This window comes from Crocodylus siamensis, chromosome 4, assembly GCF_052110815.1.
Source record: "Crocodylus siamensis isolate JL-2025a chromosome 4, ASM5211081v1, whole genome shotgun sequence".
Classification (NCBI taxonomy): domain Eukaryota; kingdom Metazoa; phylum Chordata; order Crocodylia; family Crocodylidae; genus Crocodylus; species Crocodylus siamensis.
The window spans coordinates 27,057,518-27,082,048 of record NC_143398.1 but is presented as its reverse complement, the minus strand read 5'-3'; the positions used below and the strand labels follow the sequence as shown (position 1 = coordinate 27,082,048).

Here is a 24,531-nt window from a genome sequence, read left to right as displayed (position 1 = left end):
TGAAGATGTTTTGATAAAACAAATCTAGAGCAACATAGGGAAGAGAAATGCAGGTCCCAATCATGTAAAGCCTGGATTGACTTGATTTGTAAATGAATGACATGGCTTGAAAATTCAGAACAAAACTTGATATTTCTGTTTTAAAAGAAAACACTGTGTATATGTTAGTTCTATGACAAAAGGTGACTATATGGATTTCTAAATAATAGGTTTAGAGAAAACAACTGATTTGAGGTACTATCATTTTATTTAGCACATATAAGATTTAAAGTAAAAAGAAAAAAAATGTGCTACTGGAGTTGGCATAAAACTGCAGTCTTCAGAGGTTAATGGAAGCTGGCAGACTGTAGAAGGGCATACGCTTTTTGCAGAAGGAGCAAAAAAGGGGTACTTATATATGTGCTCTGTGGTGTGGGGTGGTATTTTAGTTAGAGTGGCTCTAACATCAATTAATCGAGTCTGCTCCAATGCGTTCTAATCAGAATGCATCGGAGTGTGTGTAAAAGTTCCCAAAATTTTAATGTACAAACTCCTTCTGATACCAAGGAAAAATACATTAGTGAACTAATTAACTTTCCCTGTTAAAATCCCCCTTATTCAAGCAGAAGAAGAAAAGCTGGGAGAAAATAAGTGGTTTTAATGGTCCCCAAATCTAGGCTCTGATAAGCACATGTGGTCCTCATCTGATGGGTATGTAAGTGCCCTTTGTACACAGAACAGTTCTTGCTGAATTAATTGAGGCAACTCACATTTCCAAGTAAGCATGTTGTAGCCAGCCTGTGGCCTCACGGTGGCCGTGTGGCCCCTGCTTGGCTCAGGGTCAGCTGCAGCCCCCTTCTGATCATTCACTCACCATACCTTGCTCTTATTGAAAGATATAAAAGGGAGAGTGCGTGTGGGCTCTGAGTGAGCCTGAGCCTATGTCAGTTACGCCAGGCCTCTCCTGCGTCCTGTCAGCCACAGTCCTGTGCCCACAGGCTAGCAAGCCCTCTCAGCCTGTCTGTACCTGTGCAGATGCCCCTCACTCCTAATCCACTGCCCTCTGATGCTGCCAGTACCCCGCACTCGTGACCCACAGTCCGCCATGCCCTGGTACCCCTCACTCTGGACCCACAGGCATCTGTTGCCTTAAGGGTTCCTTCCGTGGTTCCGTACCTCCCCTACATCATGTCCCAGGCCTCACAGGTGTTCTCTGTCTGTGATGCTGTTTACTTATACCCCCAGCCCTCCTTGGTCTTTTGGACCCCCTGGTCCCCGACACAGTCCCTTCCTGGACTCTTGGACCTCTGGTCCTGCATGCCAGTGCTTCCCTGGGCTCCCAGGCCCCAGGTCCTTCATACTGCCCCCTCCCTAGGCTCCCAGGCCTCTGGTCCTGCACGCCGTCCCTTCCCTGGGCTTCTGAGCTCTCTGGCATGGCTTAGCCCTTCTCTGGGCACATGGAACCTCTGTGGGTTCAAAATAAAACAAAGGCCACTTGCTTGTAAAACCCTGATTTCCTCTGGCTAGGTACCCTTCTTCTGTTCCCAGGCCTGCATGATTGTTTATATAAACTCCAGGCCTTCAGGAGCCGTGCTGTCCTGCTGCCACAAGTAGGTTTACCATATTTCCACTTCCAAAAAAGAGGATAGCTGTTGGGCAGGGAAGGGTGGGTATATGTTTGTGTGTTGGGGGAGAGGGGGAAACTGATATGCCAGTACCCTGCCCCTGCCCACGTCAGTGATCCTCACTCCCAAACCACAGCCCCACCTAAGCCCTGCTACTGCCTCTCACCCCCAACCCGCAAACTCCTGGCTCTGCCACTGCCCTTCCACACCCAGCTCTCACTACTCCCCCCACAGGGCCATGCTGGTGCCCCTCTTTTCCAACCCACAGCCGCTGTCCCTCACTCCTAACCCACAGCCCTCTGATGCTGCCGGTACCCTGCACTCATGACCCACAGTCTCTCATGCCCTGATGCCCCTCACTCTGAATCAACAGCCCGCCCAGCCCTGCCAGTGCCCCTCACTCCTGACCTGCAGCCCCTTGCTCCCCCCAGCCCTGCAGCATGTCCCAGCTGCCCCACCCCTTGAGCACAGGCACAAGCCCTGGTGTCACTGGCCCAGGCACACAGCTCCCCACTGCCCCCAAAGGACCCCACTGCCTCCTTCCCCCACTGGAGGGGCAGGGGCTTCCCTCTGCCTCCCCTGACCTGCTGTAGCCCCAGCACTCAGCTACCTACCCCCACTGCTGGCAGGCACCCACTTTCCCTTCACACACCCATCCCCTCCACACACCCCTGCCACACATACATACACACACACACAGCCCCCACAAACAGTCCCCAAATCCTGACCCTCCAACCCCCACTCCCCATAGACTTACCTGCATCCAGTATCCAGTGGGCTGCTCCCACCATCCTGCCTGGCTGCATGTTGGCCATGTACATGTGCAAGTGCACATGCACAAGGCACCCCCTGCATCCAATCACCTTCCCCCCGCTCTCTCCAGCCCCAAGCACCTTCTTGCTAAGCCAAGCTAGGAAGTGCCCTGAAAAACTTTGATGCTGAGCAGACCAAAATCCTGGACACTTGATCATATTTTTAAAAACTGCCTGGACATAAATCAGAGGATCCAAAATGAGGGCAGGTCTGGAAAAACCTAGACCTATGGTAACTCTAGCCAGGATTTCCTCACCTTGTAGCTCCCAGGGACTCTGGGCTTATATAACTTCAGCTTGAGCCCTCTTTCTGTCAGGTGAGCCTCTCAATAGCCCCCTGCAGCTGCAGGCTGCTAGCTCCCTTAAAAGAGGAGGCACACCACAGTGCCCTGCTACACATGTGTTTATACATGTTTGCAAGAGCAGGTTCTGAGAGGCAAGATGGGATGTTCCAAACCTATAGACACTTAGGTGCATGCTTATCCACCACATAACTAAGGCTGTACTAATAATTTATCTAACTTATTAGCAGTATAAGGGGTATACTTCTTGTCAGCTTTAAGACCTGTCCTCTGTTTTCTCATCAAGTAGGGCCTCTATAATGAAGACCAAAAGCCACAGTAAGTAAAGATAGCGTGATCAAACAGAAAAAGTGTGCATTAGATATGTATTAGAAATAATGAATGTATACCTAGCTTTGTTCTAAAGCAGATTTGTCACCAGGAGGAAAGTGTTTTCTTGAGAAAAAATAGTTATTTGCTGTTTTCCCAATAGATAAGCCCTCTGTAACGAAGACCAAAGACACCTACTCATGCAGAAAAAGGGGATATAGATATAGAGAGATAGATATATAGAGAGATAATGAATACATACCAGGTTCTGTCCTGAAGCAGACTCATCATCCAGAGAAAAGAATTTTTCTGACCCAAACTGTGGGGTTTATACCCTGTTGGGAATTTTTATTTCAAGTTTGGTTGGATGTGGTGACTAGTCCTTTGATTCTGATTTGTATATTGTCTCTCACTGTTTCATGCAGTGGTTAGACTCGTGGTTCTGAGTCATGCAGGTTGTGTCTCAGGCATTGATTCATGCCTGTAGAATCATTGTGAAGTGTTGGTGGAGTCTAACCCATTTGATCCTGATGCTGTACCACCCCAGCAAGGCCCACTGTAATTTTTTTAGGTGAAAACATCCCACCCTGTTGTGTTCAATAGGCCTGATTAATTGGGGTAGATGCTTATCAAAATTTTTCACAGGTTTTCAACTTTCCTCGGACATGTTCCAGCATTCTCTCTTGAGGGGATCCTATTTCTCCTCATCATGCAGGGAGGTGACAATACATTGCCCCAGCTAGACCTTTTGTTATGTTTTTAGGTCAATAGAATTGTGCCTATCCTTATCCTTCCATGGTTGGTGCATCACACCTCATACACAGACACACACCCCTGGCTCCCATCTCCTTCCCAAGAGATTGAATGAGCAGTACATGACACCAGTGAGAGTGCTTTTTTTATTTCCATCAAAATCTGTACAACATTTTGCTAGCCTTATAATAGTTCATGCTATATACTAGCTAGACCCTCTTCCTAAGTAGGGTTTTATAATTTATTATACCAGTTAAGTATTTAATATGGAGCACCAGAGGCTATTCCTTCTCCTTGATCACCCCATGTAGAGCAGCATTAAAGTCTTCAGCAAAATGAACAGCATTTAAAATTGCTATGCCCTAGGCTAAATGTTTCTCTGTAAGACTCAGACAATTAATGGCATAACCTATTACAATAACAGCATTTAAAACATTTCCCATGGGAATTCAGTACAGAACTTCCAAATGATCCAGTTTATATTCTCATTGGACCAGCTCACATAGTCATGGCTTTCTTGCCTGGTACATCTAGGAGACAAAAAGCCTTCACAAAGCCTCTCTCAGTCAATACTGAAAAGTAAGGAGACTAGCCCCATAGCCCACCTGAACACCTAAACCTGGACAGAACACCTGAACCTGGTGGTGACTGTGCACACATGGCGCTGATGCTGGAGCTGGGAAGCCCCGTGCAACTGTTTGCAGCCTGCCCACTGCCTGCTGCAGCTGCCCAGAGCCCAGGCTGGCTACAAACAGCTGTGCTGGGCTCCAGAGCCCAGTCACCAGCTCTGTTCCAGGAGCGGGAGAGAGACTGGGGTTACGCTCCCTCAGGCCCCTCCCCCACTGCCTGCTCTGAGGCAAACATGTATGCACCGATACAAAGCTGATGCCAGAGCTCCAGAGCCTAGCACAGCTGTTTGCAGCCTCCCAGCTGCAGCCGGCCTCAGCTCTGGGTAGCTGCTGCCAGCTGGGAGCCCGGGCTGCTCCTAGCAGGCTGTTGGGACACTGCAAGCCCTGCTGGGAGCAGCCTGGGCTCCGTTGCTGGCAGCAGCTACCCAGAGCCAGGGCTGGCCATGGCATGCTGAGCAAAATGGCCTCGCATGCCATGCTCAGCACGTGTGCCAGGGGTTGCCAACCCCTGTGGCAAAAGGTGTTGCAGGAGGAGCTTCCAGTGCCACAGACCATGTGATGGGGCAGGGGCTTCTGGGACCAACATAGCAAGCAATGTGGCCACCAATATGGCAGAAAAGGAGATGGGTTTTAGGGTCATATGGATGGAAATTCTGGTATCATGGACCATGTGACAGTGCAGGGGCTTGGCAGAGAACATGGCAGGAAGGGGAGCAGATTTCAGGGTAATGTGGGTGGAACTTCTGGGGCCATGGACCATATGACAGGGCAGAGGCTCCTGGAACCAAAATAGCAATTAAGGTGGCAACTAATATGGAGGCCAACATGGCAGCAAGGGGGCAGGTTTTGGGCTCATGTCAATGGAACTACTGGGATCAAAGATCGTGTGATGAGGCATGGGCTTCTAGGACCAATATGTTGGCCAAGATGGTGATCAACATGTCAGCCAACATCGCAGTAAGGGTGGGGTGAGGGTTCAGGGCTATGCGGATGGAGCTATCAGGTCAGAGACCATGTGACAGGTTGGGATTTCTGATTCCAAGATAGTGATCAAGATGGTGACCCCCTCCAAAGCGGGTGCTTCCATGGCAAAGGGTGGAACTTTCAGTGGCAAATGTCAGGGGGTAGGAGGCAGGACTTCCAGTTCCAGGATGGTGGCCAAGAAGATGGCCAGTGGGACAGGACACCTGTCCGGGGCAGGTTTGATAAGAGGTGTACCCTTCTACTATTATTGTTTTCTAGGGTGAACAGAAATGCTTCTTCTGTGACTCCAGATACCCTTATAACCCCTACACGCAGCTGAACAGTCACAGAATTGAAAATGTCATCACAACTTTTGAACCAGATAGGAAAAAAAAATGGTGGCAATCAGAAAATGGTAGGTTACCTTGAAGAAATATTCCTTTTTTTCTTGTTTAGTGTAGCTTACTTTAATCATCATTCATAAACATAATTTTATGGATCCTTGAGACAGTGCTGTGCACACTTTCTTTTCTCTGATTGTACATTATTGAATCAAAAGGTATAGTGATTTGTAACAGTGCAGAATTTGAAATCTTTTTAAAAAAAGCTGATTTATCAATAGACAAGTTCTAAATACAATACCTTGAATGAACAGTTGAACTAAAGGAACTGAAGCAGTATTTAATTACCTGCCTACTATGGAAATATGCATTCACATGGCATCCTCTTTTAATGAAGCTTGTTGGTGTGACAGAAGTTATATTAATACAGCTGTATAAACCACAGTAATGGTTCGAGTTCTAATGCCAGAACTGAAATAGGACTTTAGACACCTGACTCCAAATTTGTGATCTGAACAACCCCAGCTCATTCCCAATGCTCAGTTGTTGCCTAATAGAAGTTTGCAAAGCAGGCCCTATTCAATTCAGATTCAGCCTGAATCAGGGGCAGTGATTCGATTCATTGATTCAGATTACTGCCCCTGGTTCGATTCGGCTGAATCCGAATCTGAAGATTAGAAGCTGATTCAGAGAATCAGCGATTTGGACATAGACACAGCTTTAAATGTTTTTCTACATACCTCAAGGTACCAGCGCAGCTTGTAAATGCTGCAATGTTGTGGTGGACAGAGTGTGCCACAGGAGTGCAGCGGGGTGGGGGTGGGGGCCCTCCATGTGCTTGGCAGTGTACCAGAAGTGCTTCTGGTCCAGTTCCGGGTCTGCTGCCATGCACGCTGGGGAGCCCCCGTACTTCACTAGGACACTCCATATGCCCCAGCATTGGAGCATTCACAAGCTGCCTGCTACCTAGAGGTAAGTAGAAAAAACATTTAAAGTTGTGTCTATGTCTGAATCGCCGAATCTTCCCGAATCTCTCCAAATCGATTCAGAGGGTTCCTAGTTGATTCAAAGAGATTAAAGGGCCTTCTGATTCGATTTGGATTCAGAGATTCAGCCACTGAATTGGGCCGAATCTCCACCGAATCAAATCAGGGACCGTAGCTTCGCACAGTCCTATTGCCTAACCCTGTTGCTTACAGCAGGCACTTTCAGTTCCGCTTCTGTGGATCATGCTCAGAAATACCCTGGCTTAAGTTGTTAGTGTTACCCAACTCCCACTCAAGCCCACCGGGGGCCAGAAACTTGGCCAAGTATTGACTAGGGCCTTGTCTGCAGTGTGGCAGTGGCAGCATGGTAAGGACAGGACCAAGCACCACCCACCCAGTACTAATGCACCTGCTCATTCTCAATCTGGAAGTGAGGCTGTCCTGGTTCATTCCCAATGCCTGCTCTGAGATGCACTAGACACTGAGGGCCTGCAAGTGGGCATAACAGGGCAAGCCCAGAGCAGCTTTACTGATGTATCTCTGGGTTCAGAATGTGTCTTTGGAAGCAGGTGGACAGAATGTTCTCAGATGACTGTCATCACAAGGACCCACCACCATCACAGCATTGACTAGCCCTAAGACTTCTGAGGGTTCATACCTGGTAGGTGTATTCCAAGCACACCTAACATGTACCAGTAGGATTGGGCCCCTCACAGAATGCAATAATAGCTATATTCTTTTGTTTAAATGACAGTAGTGCCCCCACCTTTTATATAATTGCTAAGTGTGTAAAGGATAGAAAAGACCTGGGTTCTAGACCTTCAGCCTGAGGAAGGGTTCAAATCCACTTCTTTCACTTCTTAGAGATACCAAGCTATAAACTAAACCAAAGGGACACTCTCTACCCATCCTGTTAAAATGTCCATGCCCCACTAAAGAGATTCATGGGGCCTGAGGGGCAGAGTCCAAGACGAAACCTGACTTTGTAACCTAGTGATTAAGGCATTCAGCTTGGAGAAGGGAGCCCTAGGTTCTGGTAATATCATAATACTGGCAATAGTAATATGGTGCATAAGATTTCAGTTCTGCACACACAAGGGTGGCTGTTTTGGAGGATGCACCACTCCCAAAGAAAGACAGAAGCATTGAGATCTGCACCAGGAAAGAGCAGCTTGAAATTCTCTGCAGAAACAGTGGACCTTCATATATGCATGTGGTGACCATTCTAATCAATGCAGACACCTGAGAGCTGAATCTGGACCTGGGAAAGTGTTGTATGGTTTATATTCAGACTTTTAAAGTCTCTGTACTAAGGAAGGAAGGACTCAATTCACATTGCTGACCTTCACCTTGTTTTTAATGTATTTTCAGGCATCGATCATGTCAGCATCAGACTAGATCTAGAAACCTTATTCCAGTTCAGCCATCTTATACTGACATTTAAGGTATTCTGTATAGATATTTTACTTGAACCTTCCCATAACTATATGCAATAATTACATTTTTAAAAATTAACAATACAGGCAGTCCTCGGACTAATGACATGATTGGTTCCTGAAAACCGCGTCTTAAGTCAAAACATTGTAACTGGAACCAATTTTCTCATGAGAAACAATGTTATAAATGGGGGACTCATTCCTGACCCAAGGCCTGCTACCCTATATTCACCAAAAATGCCACAGCATTTTGTACTCGATCAATTATAGATGAGTAATATAGCTACATTAATGTATTTATATTGTAAATAGCAATCACATTGATTTGGAAGTACTTCTTTAAGGTGACTGCTGGACTTTTTGAAGGACTCTTGGTTGGACTTTTGGAAGGGTTCTTGGCTGGAGTCTTCTCAGGAGTCTTGGCTGCAGGTTCTTCTGGAGTCTTGTCTGCTTTCTTAAAGAAAGTGTCAAAGGAAGTTTGGACAGATGTTCTCCAGGTAGATGGGTGACACAGCAAACTTGCTCACTGGCGTGGTATCGTATCAGATCAAGTGTTGTAAAGTCAAAACTGTTGTCAAAGTTGAAACGGTGTCAATTTATAAACATTGTAAGTGCAAAACGTAACTCAAAATGTTGTAAGTCGAGGACTGCCTGCATTTAAAGAACATTAAGGTTGCCATATCATGCATTCAGAATTTAGGAAATACCTAAATACTCATTAAGAATGAGAATGCTCATTAAGCTTAAATTTGGTCTTTGTGTGAGTATATATTATGTTATGTTCTTTAATTACTAACTGACATACTATTGTTTCCAGAGGGCACCTATTTCTGTGAACTAAAATTGCATACTTAATATTGTTCATGTTTTTGAAGAACACTGACAATTCATTTTCACTGAAAGTTTAGTTGACAAATCTGTTTGTTATATGCTTCAACTAATATCTAGTATCTAGCAGTCTTTTTCGAAGAATCCAGTAGCATGCATAGTCAGCTAATAGACCTACAAGTCCCTGGGCAAGGAATTCTCATTATCCTTCACTGGAGCTTAAAATAAGCTACATCTCAAACTTGTTACAAAAGACATTTCAATGATCTTGAACTAATGTTTCTTACAGACCTTCCGGCCTGCAGCAATGCTGGTGGAGCGTTCCACAGATTCTGGTCAAACCTGGAAAACCTTCCGGTACTTTGCCCAAGACTGCGCTGCTGCTTTCCCCAACATCCCTTCCAGTCCAGCAAGAGGAGTGAGGGATATTGTTTGTGATTCAAGATACTCAGACATTGAGCCTTCCACTGAAGGCGAGGTAGTGCTCTGTGTCAATGCTTGTTTTAGTTCAGATTTTACTGTGATGTCAACCAGCTACATTGTATCCACCATATCTAATTCTCCTCTCATTTACACTGGTTGTAAATGAGGGTTGTAAAAGGGTTGACATCAATAGGGTTACACAGATGTGTGATGAAAAGATGACAACTAAGCATAATTTTGATATTAAGGGTTTACTTGTCTTTCTTCTACTTTAAATCATAAGCTTCTCCTGTCACTGGGTTTTGGCTCATTATAAATCTCTGCTGGGGCATATATATATATACATATGTGTGTGTGTGTATAGCCAAGGTTCTTTGAGTAGTTGTGATATATTTTATTAGACCAACTGTGTAGTTGGAAAAAAGTTCTTAGCAAGCTTATGTGTATATATATATATATATATTCATTTGTTTTTACAGGTTGTCTTGAAAGCTTTGGATCCCAGCTTTGAAATAGAAAACCCTTATGTGCCATATATCCAAGGTATGAATAATATGGTTGTTCTCACAGACATGTAGTCAATTTTGTTTGCTCTATGTTAGATGCATCAAACTTATCCAGCCCTGCAGGCTGGATGAGTGGTGCAGAACCACTCTGCAGACAGGATTGGATGCACAGACTGGCCCTACTTGCTAGATCCAGTCCATGTCCTGAAACAACCAGAAAGGACATTGTGTGTAACATGGTCCTATTCTGGCCACTCTGGGACTATACTGCACACAGTGGCCACTCCACCACTCCAGGGCCACATGCTACATGTGGTAGCTGCTCCAAGGCACAGTTCCAGAGCGGCCAGAGTAGGCACCATGTGCAGAGCCCAGGGCCCTCTGGCCTCACCCCACATGCTGCCTGTGAGTCAATTCCGAAACCCACAGACAGCACTAGGGGCAGCACCTGTGGGCCATATCTTTGACATCCCTGGTATATGTGTTAAATGGTACAGATATTTGGCTGGTACATATTAGGATAGATGGAATTTTTGTACTGAAACACGTTTAAGGATCTGGATCAGAAGAGAAATAACAATGGGAACTGCTGCCTCCTGAGTCTACCGTCCTTGCTCCCCCAGCAGAGAGTCAATGACTGGGGGTGGTCCCCTGCGGCCAGTCCCACGGGCCAGGGACACAGGGATCCCCATGCCCGATCCCACTGATCCACAACTGGCAGTGTTTAGCACTTCTGGGTGTGCCACTGGCACTTCTGGGTCAGCAGGATCAGCCGCAGTGGGACCGCTTCTCCTGGCATGCTCCCCAGCTGGCACTCTCAGGAGGGGCACCAGCACTCTCACCTGCCCCCCTACCTGGGAACGCTGCTGTCAGGGGGTGCACCAGTGCTCTTGCGGGGTGTATGTCCACCCCTGTGCACCCCCTACATGCCACCACTGTGAAACAACCAGATTCTGTGTCCTGGGTAGTAGCATCGGTGGGCAAGCCAGCAGTGGCTGAAGTTCCTGTGCCCCCTCTAAGTCTGAGGCTCATGCCTCTGTTCATGGGCGACTGGTGCCGCCTTAGTTGGGGGGGTACATGCTCCCCCCCAGCAACCAGTCAGCAACTGGGGCCAATCTCACTGAGGGGGGCAGGGGAATGGTCCCCCATGACTGATCTCACCGACCAGGGAGAGTCCCCCTGCAGCCAATCTTGCCGACAGGGGGTGTCCCTCCAGGGCTGATCATAAGACAGCCGATCACCGCACTTCCCAGCTGTTACTTGCAGGGGGGGGCACCAGCACTCCCGCCTGCCCTCCCTGCCCATCACCAAAGCGGCGAGCACAGCCAGTCAGGGAGTGCACCAGCACTCTCGGGGTGCACAAGCACCCCCTATACCTTGCCACTGCCCCTGTTGTCCACCTTTAGTTACACTACTGACCTGGGTCAGGAGGTCTACCAAGCTCTTCTACCTATGTAGATTCCCTTGGTATGGTAGATTTTTTGCCTGGTGCACAAAAGGCACATTGATGATTTATACCAGTTGAAGATTTTACCCTAGATAGTCTCAAATGAACAGAGTTTAGGATAATTTTAGCTCTTTTCTTTCTCAAATCACAGAACTCATCACCTTAACAAATCTGCGAATCAACTTTACAAAACTCCACACACTAGGAGATACTTTACTTGGAAGAAGGCAACGTGATCCCCTTGAAAAATATTATTATGCAGTTTATGAAATGGTTGTCTGTGGAAGCTGCTTTTGCAATGGACATGCTAGCCAGTGCAGTCCAGTGCAGAAACTGCGGGGAGATGTTTTCCATCAGCCTGGAATGGTAAGTTTTATGGAAGGAGATTCCCAATGTGGCAATTTTTTAAAGCTATACTTGAGCTGATTATTTACAATTTAAGGATTGAAAGGATTTTAACATTACCTTTTTGATAAAAACACTTGGCCAGATCATACAGGGTAGAGCTGTCCAATTTAAGCACAGCGAGGGGCGTCACCCAACACTAGTGTACAGCCCTGGAGCCATGCACTGCACAGGCTGCATGCTATGGGAGGGAGCCCCCCACCAGTAAACTGGCAGCATGTGAATCTCCAGACCCTGTCCCAACACACAACAGCAGGAGATGTGGCCACTGGGGCCCACAAGCTGCCTTTTGATTGTTTGAAGGCTGCATGTATCTTTCATGAGCTGTCCCTCCTGAGCCACATGTAACCCACAGGGCACCAGTTGGACAGCCCTGCTTCATTGTAAAGGAGATCAGTATCTGGCTACTTTTGACATAAAAGCAGTCTTTCTAAACTAGCTGTCACAGAACCTGTTGATAGTAGCATGGAATACCAGACCTGTAATGGTGCAAACATAAATCAATAAATAGCCTTGCTGTGTGCAGGCTCAAATGGCTCTTTTATTGAGCATGTTCTCTAACTCTAATAGGGCTTCCTAGAAACCAACAACTTAAAAGAGATTTTGGCAAAAGAAAAATCCTGTGGGTCCACATTTGACAGAACAAAATTTGTGAAAAATAAATTGTCCACCAATTCAGGAACATAATTTTATCTACTTCTATGTTTGGAAATAATATTTTTCCTTGATACGTTATACTTTATATTAAAGTGTCTAAGACTCATTTTTCTGTCAGTAGCAGTATGTTGCTTAACACTTGTTCAACTATTCTAAAATTGGTTAGTTATTGTCCAAGCCTCTTGTTTAAGTAACTGAGAATTGTTTGTGTCAGCTGAGGGAGCCAGAGGGCTCTAAATTTTCCTGCTCTTGCTGGCATAATATGAGCCTAATGTCACTTAGATATGTTTACACAGCATATTTATATGGCATATGTTGGGTTATAGCATTTAGAGGGGAATGTACCCAGCACATATAAGTACACTGAACTGTGCAAGCAGTAAACAATATATGGAAGGATTGCATGATTTAATTTGGGAATTCTGTTGACAAATTTGTAGATTTAAAGTTTGCATCTTCAGGGAAGGGAAAGTCAGTCTAAATCTGTAACTTTCTGGAGGCAAAATAAACACCAGGAATATAGGGTTGCATAATTTACATATAAAAGTTTTCCATCTGAGATGCAGATGGAAGCAACCTGATCTGATTCCAGCACTGTGGAGGTTTTCAGCTTGCAGAAAGAAAATACTGATGTATTATTATTCTTTGTGAAAGAAAAAAATGTAGGGAATGGGAGGGCAGGATACATTCCTCCTGTGAATGGCACAAAGCCACTGGATTAAAGAAAATGTGTTTTTTTTCTAATATGCTGCAGGTTCATGGTAAATGTATCTGCCAGCACAACACTGATGGCTTGTCCTGTGAGAGGTGTAAAGAATTCTACAATGATGCTCCCTGGAGGCCAGCGGAAGGATCACAGGATAATTCTTGCAAACGTGCCTGAAAAAATTATTCTTAATTTTCAACAAAGGGGTGGCTGGCATAGTACAATTCCGAGTGTTGCCTAAAAGAGGAACAACACTTTTTGTGGGGGCTCATTTCTCACTCTTAAATCCAACATAATGGAGGATCCTAAAGAGACTGATATGTCAGTGATACAGTGTGAAGGAAGCACTGTATCTACACCAATACCTCTCCTGGTGACATAAAGCAGCATTTATGTGGCTCTCAGGAAAGATAAGCCCTTTCAAATTACTATTTTCCAGAAAGAGTCAAAGGAAAGTGAATAGAAAAAGGCAATGATGATGAAAAGGATTATTTGTCAGTTAGTGCACAACCCTTTTTACCAATAAAAATATTGGTAAGCAGCATAGCAGCTGTTGTCTGCTCCCAAGCTGTAGTTCCCCCCTCCTTTTGAAGCTCTTTCAAGTGAGCATTTGTCCAAGCCCTGGGGTATATTTTATTGACAAAATTCTAACGGGTCTTCAGATTCACAGAGACATAGTGCTGGACAAAAAAGATGTAAGAAATTCTGGAACAGATTCACCAGGACACTTTAGCTCCTTTGTGCTTCTCAAGTGACATAAAGAGCCAAAGTGTGTTCTGCACCTGACCTCTGGTCACTAAGGTGCAGACAGAAGTGCAGCTCCCACCTGTAACTCAGAACAATTTCTGCAAAGCATTCTGAGTTACAACCTTATCCCAGACCAAACAGAAGTTCCCTGTTGGTTCCAGGGGGGAGGAGAATCTAGCTGTGGGCTGGGAGCCTGTAGCTGGGTTCCCATAGCAACAAACTGACCTCCTTCTGTTCCCTTTTCCCCCTCCCATTCTGAAAACAGCGACAGGCACCCTGTTCCTGTTCCTAAGATTGATTACATCAGTGAAAATAATGAATAACTCCAATGAGTGTTTACACTGGTGAAACTGCTTGAAATCAGAATCAGACAATTTATGTATAAACTAATAGATGAAGGAAAGAATAAAGCACCAGGAACCATCTCAAATAAAAGAGCATGCATTGCACGAATTGGGACAGGTCTTCCATTACTGTAAGCTTGACTTCAGTGGAGCTTTGTTATTTACAGCGCAATCTTTATACTTATGGAAACTTAGGACCCAGTTCTGCTCTTGTGGGCTAATTACCTGAGATAAGGTCATGCAATAGAATAGCTCTGCTCTATTGCCCTTGCAGCTGTCCAGGGTGAATCAGGGAAAAAATATTTGTGTCTGTATTCAAAACAGAATGACGAGTAATCAGTGATGCTTACGCAGCACTGACAGATTCAGAAGTTCAAAATCATGAGTCATACCCCCAAAATTGTGAGACTGGAACCAAATAACTTTGTCTAAAAAGGTACTATTTTTATCTGTCTTCTGATTTTTTTCAATTTCCCTCTGCCCCTGAACATGTTTGAGAGAGACTGAAACAATTATGGTGTCTCTGTAATTGGGGTCAACATTACATTGCACATTATAAAATCAGGAGTAACTCTCCCTTTAATACTTTGATTCCTGTATCTTGCAGTCACAACAGTCAGTGGATGCTTATGCTGATTGATTGTTCTATATTTTAAATTGTGCATCCTCATTCAGAACAATAGTTCAAAATTATTCACAACCATCCATGCTGGAAATTGCTAACTTATCTAATCAAGTGAATGGGCTGTTTTTACCGTCCCTTTGCCCTGCTGTTGCTACATTTATTTATTCCAGCTTGTCTTTAATTAGGCTCCAGTCCCACAATTGTAAAAATACAACCTTAACTAAACCTTAACTAAACACAAGTGAGAATTCCCCCTGAACCTGGTAGAGCCACTAATTTGCATCACTAGGCACAAAGGGAGTTCTAACTGAAGTGCCCAAAGTGTCACGTGTATCAGTGTCCCTGTACTGAAAAATGGTGGCAGGAGCACTTTAACTGAAGCTTGTCAAACGAACTTTAATTAAAGCACCCCTGCTGCTATTTTTCAGTGTGGGGACACACTGCATGTGTATAGACACTCATTGTTCCTGTTCAGGCCCTGGTCCTGTTCAGGGCATTGAGACATTAGTGTCATTCTACTGATAACTACAATTATACCACTGTGTTCTCTTTCAGAATGTGATTGCAATGGCCATTCTGACAGATGCCATTTTGACATGGCAGTGTACCTAGCTAATCATGGCATCAGTGGCGGCGTCTGTGATGACTGTCAGCACAATACCATGGGACAACATTGTGACCAGTGCAAACCTTTCTTTTACCAGGACCCACTCAGAATGATTTCTGACCCTCATGCATGCCTCCGTAAGGTCACTGTTTTCTCATAGGGATTGGTTCAAAATTAAACAGCTTCAGTTATCTCTATTCTTTCCAAACTCTTTTTCATCAGTTCAGTTAATTTTCTATACAGCTGTAAAAATAGTAACCTAACTCAAAAGAAGTTTCATATGAAGTTTCACATAATTAGTTTCATGATATGAAACTTCATATGAAACTTCTTTTGAGTTAGGTTCCTCAGGTTAGACCAGTGTCTTTTTAATACACCTTCTTCTCTTCACTTAACTTTAGCTATAGCTGATCATACTTAAGCAATGAAATCCATAAAAAAATTGTCCATTGTGCAGAAAATCATCACAAATGTGGGCAGCTATAAATAGAGAGGTAGAGACAGCATCTGATGAAGTGAGCTTGGGTTCTCTAAAGCTTATGCTACGATATATCTATCTATTTATCTATGTACAGATAAATTTATCTATGTATATATAGATAGATAAATAGATAGATACTGAAATTAAGTAAACAGAATATATATATATGTATGTGTTTTAGTTGTTCTGTAAGGTGCACATTACTCATCCTTCCTCACAAAAATTATTGGAAGAAACCGGGCACATCTACATGAGATGCTAAACTGAGCAGTAGCATAGTTTACTGTGCAGTAAGTGTGTGCATCTACCCACGTGCATGCTTACTGCACAGTAAAAACCCTTAATCATGTAGTTACTATACAATAATGCATGTATAGATGTAACCTGGGAGCAAATTTGCTTCCAGGTCAGCTCTGCCTCTATGGCAGCTCCTGCCTCAGGTTTTTAAAAGCCTGTGGGCATTTTGAACCCTGGGGCACACCAGCAGGCAACCTTAGGTGACTCCAGGCCCTGTGTCCATCTGGGCAAGCCACAGGCTAGCCTTACCAGCCTGCCTGCACTGTGGTGCTGCTGCTTGGCACTGCAGTGCCGCATACCTGCCAGGCCTGTGCTGTCCAGGCCTGTAGGCTGCTGCAGGCTCCAGCCAGGCCCAGCTGCAGGCAGCTTATGGCTGCCAGGGCCAGCTCCATCTGCCTGCAACTCACCCCCAGCACCCTGCCCTGAGCCTGCAGGTGCTGAGGGGCATTGCCTCAGCCGCATAGCTGTCAGTGCCACACCAGGCCCCTGCGCTGGGTTCTGTGGGCAGCTGCCCAGGCCTGGCAGCACAGGGACAAACACACAGAGGCCTGGGGAGGTGGCATGGGACCCCCAGTGGTGACATCTTCACTGACACCCATGCCCATGCCCATGCCTGCCACCTGGGGCCCAACTGGTTGCAGGAGGAGACTGGCGACCTCATGGCATTGTGGGGCAAGGCGGAGGCGCAGCATCAGATTGAGCGGGGCAGGCGCTCCAACACCCATGTCTATGAGGGGCTGTCAGGCCAGATGTGGGAATGTAGGCACAACTGGTCTGCACAGCAGGGCCACATAAAGGTCAAGGCCTTGTGGGCACAGTGAGTTGCCAGCACCAACCACAAACATTAGTCAGGGAGTGCTCGTAAGTTCATGCCCTTTACATGGCAGCTGACAGACATCCTCTTGCCCTGTAGACCCTGTCTACAGCAACATCAGTGGCCTGCCTGAGCCCCCACCCTGGCCTGGCACCCATGGTTACATGTCACCTGTGGAGGGCCCTTTGGGCATCCAGCAGCCCATCCTGCTGAGCAGTCTCCACCAGCAGTTCAGATAGCCCAGGCCAACATCTGCTATGCCAGCTCTGCAGCCCCAGCCCTGCCGTGAGGCACAGTCAGCTGTGACACTGCTGGCTTCCAGCAGCACCAACTCCTTCCTGGGGTGCAGGGCCCAGCCAGGCGCCCACTTGCTGCACCCTGCCATCCAAGGACACCACCCAGAGCTGCATGCCATCGCCGACAGCTGTGGCCACATGAAGCTGCCAGCCATGCTATCCCCAGCCACATGGTAAGGCCCACACTGAGGGGAGTGCCCTCCCCAGGCCCTGTCTCTGCCTCTGCCCCTGTTCCTACCCCTGCCCCTGGCCCTGGTCCTGGCCCTGCCCCCCCACCTTACCTGGCCCACCCACACTCCTCTGGCCTTGGGCTCCCCCCCACTTTCCCAGCATGGGGGAGGCAGGAGACGGTGCAGCCCTTATTAAGCAGCCGATGTCCCCACAGCTAAATAGGCATGGGGCTCTCACATGCCAAGGAGTGCATCAATGCTGGCAGTGATGTCTTCTTCAGCAGTAGGGACATGTAGCCCAGCCACAGGTAGCCCTCCAGACAGCAGTGTAAGTTGTGGGGCAGCCCAGGCTTGCCCCGCACATCGTCGTATCTCAGCGTTCCATGCCAGGTGCACAAATGTACCTGGGGCACCGTGGCCATCAGTGGCAGCAGGGCATAGTGGGTTGGGCACCCCTTGGTCTGCATGAACAGTTCCTTGCACACTGCCCGGGACACACACTCAGGGCACAGAAGCGCCATGGGGAGTGGCTGGCACCTCCCTAGAGAATACTTCTACAGGGAGGGCAAAGGCACAGTTGGCTCCTTGTCCCACTTGTCTGGGAGCTCTGCACCACCCCGAGCCTGGGCACCAGTGCAGCAGAGCGGTTGGCCTGTGAGAGGCAGAGAGGGAAACGGGGCTTGGAGCTGTGGCAGCAGGTGTTGCCAGGAGCCTGGCTTGTCCTGCTCTGGGAACGGGGTTGGGGAGGCAGGCCAGGATGGCACACAAATAACATTGTACATAGTTTTCAGGGGAGGAAGATTTTTTTATTGTTGGTAGGTAGGGTAGGTGATGAAGGGGCTCTGTTTGTTGAGTGGGGAGGGGGACTCTGTTGGGGAGAGATGGGGGAGGGGGGTTGTGGTTGATGTGAGAGAAATAAAAACTTGTTCTTCTGAGATGTGTCTGCAGTGAGTGTGGTGCTGAGGGTGGGCAGAGGGGGTGGGGGGTCCATGGGTGGCAGTGCAAGTAGCCTAGAGCACAGAGTGCTGGAGGAGGTGGTCAGCCAGTGCCTCCCACACCTAGTGCCCTGGCCCCCCCGGTGAGTGTGTGGCTGTGCTGGGACCTCGGTGGGAGTGTGTGTGGGGGGGGTGCCTGCCACTGCCACCTCAGGTGGCACTCCTGCTGCCAGGCATCCTCTGCTTGCCATTACTCCTCCACCCAGGCCTCATGGAAGAGCTGTTCCAGGGACTCACAGATGTTATGCAGCATGCAGGCTGTGACAGTGACCCAGGGGAGGTTGTCCTCAGCAAACTTGACATGGGCAGTGAGGGTGCACCAGTAGCCTTTGTGGCACCCGAATGCACACTCCACCAGGGCATGGGTCTGGCCCAAGGCAGCTGTTAAAGTGGGCCTGGTGGGGGTTCAGGTGGCCAGTGTAGGCCTGCATGAGCCAGGGCAGGAGCAGTACAAAGCAAAGTGCCCACTCTTCACCAGGCCCAGCAGGCTAGAGTTTCAGAACACAAGGACATCATGGGTGCTGCCTGCCAGCAAGCCCTCATGTGAATGAAGGCACTTTGGTCCACGATGGCCTGGAGAACTACAGAGTGAAAGCCCCTCTGACTGTAATAGGGGTGGTCTCCATGGGGCGGGCAATGATGGATCCAGGGTCTCAATGCAGTGGAGGAATCCCAGGGTGTGGAACCCTGCTACCACCACCAGGGTGTCATGTACATGGAGCACGGTGTCCCCCAGCATGTCCTGGAGGGTGCCGCACACCTCCAGGATGGCCTCCCCAGCAGTGGCCTTGCCCATGCCAAACAGGTGGCCAGCATACTGCAAGCCAGTGGGCATGGCCAGCTTAAGCAGGGCTAGGGCCAGCCAGGTGTCTGCAGGGAGGGGCAGATGCAAGGCTGTATGCTGCCACTCCAGATGTGGCTGGAGCTGCTTTAGAAAATCCCTGAAGGTGGCCTAAGCCACCCTGAAGGCCTCCAGCTGCTGCCTGTTGTCCCAGGTGTGCTGTACAATGTGCCGCCACCAGTCCTGGGTGGCCTGGCAGGCCCAAAGGCAGTGGGGCTGGAGGCCCAGAAGGGTGAGGGTGGCCCCAGCGGTGACATCCTGGAGCCTGTTGTCAGTGTCCCTGGTGGGGTCCAGCCAGTCAGGCGGGGTCCAGGTGCATGGCAGCAGCCCTGGATGGCGCATGGTTGGTGGACAGATACAGATAGGTGCTGCAAGTGGGGGAGCTGGAGGGGTGAGATTGCTGTGGGCCAGGGAGCATTCAGTGTGGTAGGTCATCAGGGCCAACGCAGTGGCCAGCAGGAGTAGGGGATGCTGGCCGTTGCTGCCAGGGGCAGAAACAGCCATTGCATGGGGAAGCAGAGTCAGTGAGGAGAGTGTTGCCACTATGCATGCTGCTTCTGGCTGGGAAAGTGGCTGGCCAGAGAGCAGCAAGCGGGGTGGGCCTTTGAAAAGGGCTGCCAGCTGCTGGCAGTTGCAGCTGGAGCCTGGAGTTCCCCCTGCTAGCAGCAGGGGCCTATTTCAGGGCCCTGGGACACGGGACCAGATTGGTGCTTTCCTACACATGTAGACACCTGCCCGGTACTGTTTATTCACGAGTAATTTACTTCTGAGTAAACTGGTGCTGCAGCAAATACATATGTAGATGTGCCTACTGTGTCTTTCTTCAAAGCCAGAGTACCTCCCACATCAGGGTGCATTATCTGGAAGCCCTTCACAGAATTCTTAACTAGGGGCTTTTCTTGTACAGTGTTTCACTTAATGCAGATCCTGCCTTCATTAAGGTTTCTAGGCACTGTCAGAATACACATATTTAATTAATGGCAATGATATAATGTGTATATAGATTCTTATGCCTGAAGTTATTCTTTTCATGTTTCTGTTTGTGTTTGTAGCCTGTGACTGTGACCCAGAAGGTACATTATACAGTGGACAGTGTGAAAGCCACACAGACCGCACTCTTGGAAGTCTTGCTGGTCGATGCCTTTGCAAGGAGAATGTTGAAGGAGTCCGTTGTGACAAGTGCAAGCCAAACTACTATGGGCTGAGCAGCAGCAATCCTCTGGGCTGTCAGTGTATGTGAACTGCCATCTTCTTCTTTCAAAACTTACTTTCTAACCACGAGAGGTAGTTAAAAATTACATACATATTGCCTACTTTAAACTTCATTTCCAGGCAATGTGATTGGTGCAGTATCTGAAACAAAGAGGAGCAGGACTGGAAATACACTAGCGATTTACTAAACAGAGTACCTCAAACAATCTGTGCAATGTTTTAATTGAAGTAGAAGGGCTTCTAAATAGGTGATTAGAATTATGTTTCTTATAAAAAAATAAGGCAAAGGATGTCTTAGTCATCATAAAAGAGTCTACTGAGAATCAGACATAGAGGAGATGGATTTTATGAGTGCAGTGTCTAGCACCCTTCTGGCAATGTATGTCCTTCCTGACTGGCACCACGTTAGTTATCCAAAGTTGCAATGCTTAGCTGTCATTTTAATGATTAATGATGGAGACAAATGCACACTACAAGCATCTTATATCATCTCTTGTAAAGTCATGACCTGGGTTACTTTTTCAAAAGAATTTTGAAGTCATCTACCAAGGAGGCAAGCCTATGTCCCCCAAATCTATTGGGGAATATCCTGTTCATATTTTTAAGGTATAGGGTTAAAAAATCCAGTTAACATAAATTCTATGTGCATCAACCTGGAGCAGATGCCAAACAAGCAAGGTCTGCCCTGCTATGTGAGAAGGGTCCTTGAGGAATGATTCAGGGCCCTTCTGTTGTTACAGAGCAAGTGTATTCCAGAGATGGTGCACTGGGTGTCAGAGTGGACAGGCTGCTGTCTGCACTACTCTTGAGAGCTTTCAGCCAGTCATTTCTTTGACAATTTTAAAGAAAAGTATGTGCCCTTCACCTCAAGCACTGTCTGATTTTTGTGAACATGTTTGCACTTATTATCTCTATTGTAAATGTTTGTTAAGTAGGATCATCTTAGCAAAAATGAAAATGATAATGTGTGGGTTGAAGGAGAATGCAGGACCATAGCAGAAATCCTTACAGAACTTTTTCCTAGGGTCTGATCCGCTTGCCAGTCATCCTTTGCGCCCCAGCAGAGCACTTCCTGATATCACTTCCACCAAAAATACCTGAAGAAAATTATCCATCCCTAAGGAATATCCAGTCTGCTAAGGGCTAACTGAATTCAGCAGGTGTTGTTCTGCAGTGTGATCTCCAGACAGAGGAAAGCAGTGGTTATTTGTGAATTCACTGCCAATGTAAATGTAGGATTTCTTTTTGGCAGTGGCATTAACAGAGGTGGTCCTGTTTCCTTACAGCGTGCAACTGTAATCCTTTTGGTAGTTTGTCTTTGTCAATCTGTGACCCAGTGACTGGAGAGTGCCTCTGCCAGCGGTTCACCACTGGGCAACGTTGTGAAGAATGCGTTGTATGTATTCAGCAGACTTCCATTGTTGCTTCATACAGTACCTTCTATCACATGCTTTCTAAGCTCTTTCCCCTCTTTTATCTCCTTTCTCCTTGTTAAAAGAGAATACAGAACAATTCTGAGTGGAAATACCAGATAGGTCATCTAATGCAGTTTCTCAACCTTTTAAGTAGCAAGTACCCTTTAACTTCTGAAAATTTTAATAAGTACCCCAACACTCAATTTTCCAGGGGATTTTATATTTACAGACTAATGTGTGCTATATGTTGGAAGAAGGGCTGTATATATAAGGCTGCGATATAACAGATGTCTGATCTGGTGTGGATAGGATTTCCACCTTTTACACCAGGGGTGCACAACTCAAGTATGTACGTAAGCTAGAGGTGATGTTTCCCAAAGCTGGGAGGGCTGACCCCCTAAACGCCAAATTATTACTGGGGAATTTAAAGCACTGTGCAGTGTGTGACGCACCAAATTTTTTGCTATAGTTTAGAGAGGAAAAAAGCGCTGTGCAGTGTGTGACGCACCAAATTTTTTGCTGTAGTTTAGAGAGGAAAAGAGGGCACGAGAGAGAGTATTGGTATACCCGCATACACCTTGCCTGTGTCTCACGTACCCCATACGTATACCACAGGTTGAGAAACTATGATCTAATGTATTGTAAAAATGATCCTTACTGTAAGAGCAGCCAGCTGAGGCTCTTCACCAATTCTGATTAAGTGTAGCCTGAAAAACTTGGTCTTCACGGGTGCCCATTATGATTTAATTATGTCTTACACCTTGTTCCTTCTCTTAATGAGGTCCGTAGTGAAATATCCTTGCTTTTGGAAGTCTTCAAGAGGAGACTGGACAGACACCTTGCTGGAATCAGTTGATCTCAGCCCTGAGCAGGGGGGTTGGACTCGATGATCTTTCATGGTCCCTTCCAGCCCTTAATTTCTATGATTTCAGCAGAACAGGATCGAGTCTTGAGATGACCTAACCCAAGAAGTGTTATAACCGTGCTGACTTTATTAGAAATGCTCAAAGCCATTCCCCAGCAGACTCCCCTAAAATTTCACTGCCTTAAGATTATTATTATTTTTGACACCAACAGTTTTTACAGCATCCCAGATAACCTGACTGGAAGACAATTGCCATCTCCTCACAAGAATACTCCTGAGTGACTATGGATCTAACTCCATAATCTAATAAATAGTTAAATAAATAATAATCACTCTCATAACAAAACTTGGCAGCTTGTGCCCATTTCTACTGTACTTTTTTTGCTGAAATCATAGATAGTAAATAGTTAGGTTTGGATACCTGTTGCAAAGAATATGATTCTTCACTTGGAAGTCTAAATGACTCACTTCACGTATAATTAGGAGTTTTTATGTTTACTTTTTGTGAACACTTGTGCAATCCAGTTGATTGAAATCAGCACTCAGAGAAAGAAAATAAATTACAAAATCCCATCTGCAAATATCTGTGGAAATCAAATGTTGAGTTTTACACTGGGGAGAGTTCAAACTGTAAGTGCTTGCACACTACCTGGCTGTTTAAGTAATGATATGTCCCTTGTTTCTTTACTGTTTGAACACCCCTCCTGGCAGGAGCAGGAACAGTACCATGAGGCTTCTCTGACCAGTCACAGCTAATCAACCTAGCAACAGTAATGAATCTCAAGCTTTAGATAAACAATAAGTCTTATCTATCCTAGAGTTAAAATAACTCTGAAATGTTTAAATGCTTTCAAACAGTGCCAGAGCAAGGGGGGAGGTCAGTGAGTGGGGTGTCTGCCCCAGGCACTGAAATTAAGGGGCACCTACAGGCGCTACTATTTAGTAATATTCCACTCAGTTTTGTTACAGTATTGTGTAGTTTACTGATATGTTTTTCTTTTGTCTTGAATCCTGTCTATATTTACATACGTGCATAACATTTCACTGAGGCAGTTACATGTGTAATGTTCACTAAGTAAAGTATATTCCCAATCAAAGTAGAATTGTTTTCCAGTTGTAATTTAAGTTTTTAAGTATTTACAATTAAAAAAATCAATGCATTTTCTTTTATTTTCATAGGTAGGATACTGGGGACTTGAGAACAGTTTGTATGGCTGTTCTCCATGTGAGTGTGACATTGGTGGAGCCTACAATAGCCTGTAAGTTTGTTCCCATTTTGAAGTTTCATCCAGTTCTTTAATTTTTATGAAATATTGTGCCAATCTAGTTGGGTTATAAGATTCTCAGTGTAAATGGAGAGACCAAATAGCTGAAAGACACAGTTCCATCATATGTGAACAATATAAAATCATTCTGGTATGTAAGAGTTTGTAAAATTTTTAGTGAGGTTTAAATGGAGTCTTAGGATGATTGAAAATCTTCTTGTCTCTTTCTCTAAAGCAAACTTTGAACTATTAAGTATTGAGATTGTTTTGAAAAAAAGTACAAACCATTCTGACTCAATTCGGGAGGCACAGGTCCCCCAGTTTTGTGCAATTAGATAGGAATGATGTTTTTGAAGTTGAGATTTGTCATTCATGTTTGAAAACTTAAAAATGCTTTATTTTCACATGTACAGAACTATTTTTGCTTTAAAAATGCTTAGCTTTAGAACC

General features: G+C 46.2%; 1 protein-coding gene across 6 annotated transcripts in view; it reads left to right on the top strand.

Annotated features, from left to right (window-relative positions):
* LAMB4 (laminin subunit beta 4) overlaps nt 1–24,531 on the top strand; it is a 96,964-nt gene that overhangs the window by 16,951 nt on the left and 55,482 nt on the right. For 4 of the 6 annotated variants that reach the window (XR_016441731.1, XM_090042041.1, XM_090042038.1 and 1 more), the window contains exons 4-13: nt 5,652–5,787; nt 8,071–8,144; nt 9,253–9,441; nt 9,866–9,929; nt 11,491–11,705; nt 13,156–13,276; nt 15,379–15,567; nt 20,377–20,556; nt 21,823–21,932; nt 23,996–24,075. Coding sequence is in view for 5 of the 6 variants with exons in the window: in XM_090042041.1 (XP_089898167.1) it covers nt 5,652–5,787; nt 8,071–8,144; nt 9,253–9,441; nt 9,866–9,929; nt 11,491–11,705; nt 13,156–13,276; nt 15,379–15,567; nt 20,377–20,556; nt 21,823–21,932; nt 23,996–24,075 (1,358 nt within the window). In the remaining variant the exon portion in view is untranslated. The remainder of the gene's footprint in view (nt 1–5,651; nt 5,788–8,070; nt 8,145–9,252; nt 9,442–9,865; nt 9,930–11,490; nt 11,706–13,155; nt 13,277–15,378; nt 15,568–20,376; nt 20,557–21,822; nt 21,933–23,995; nt 24,076–24,531) is intronic. The other 2 variants (XM_090042039.1, XM_090042040.1) reach the window with 2 other exon arrangements.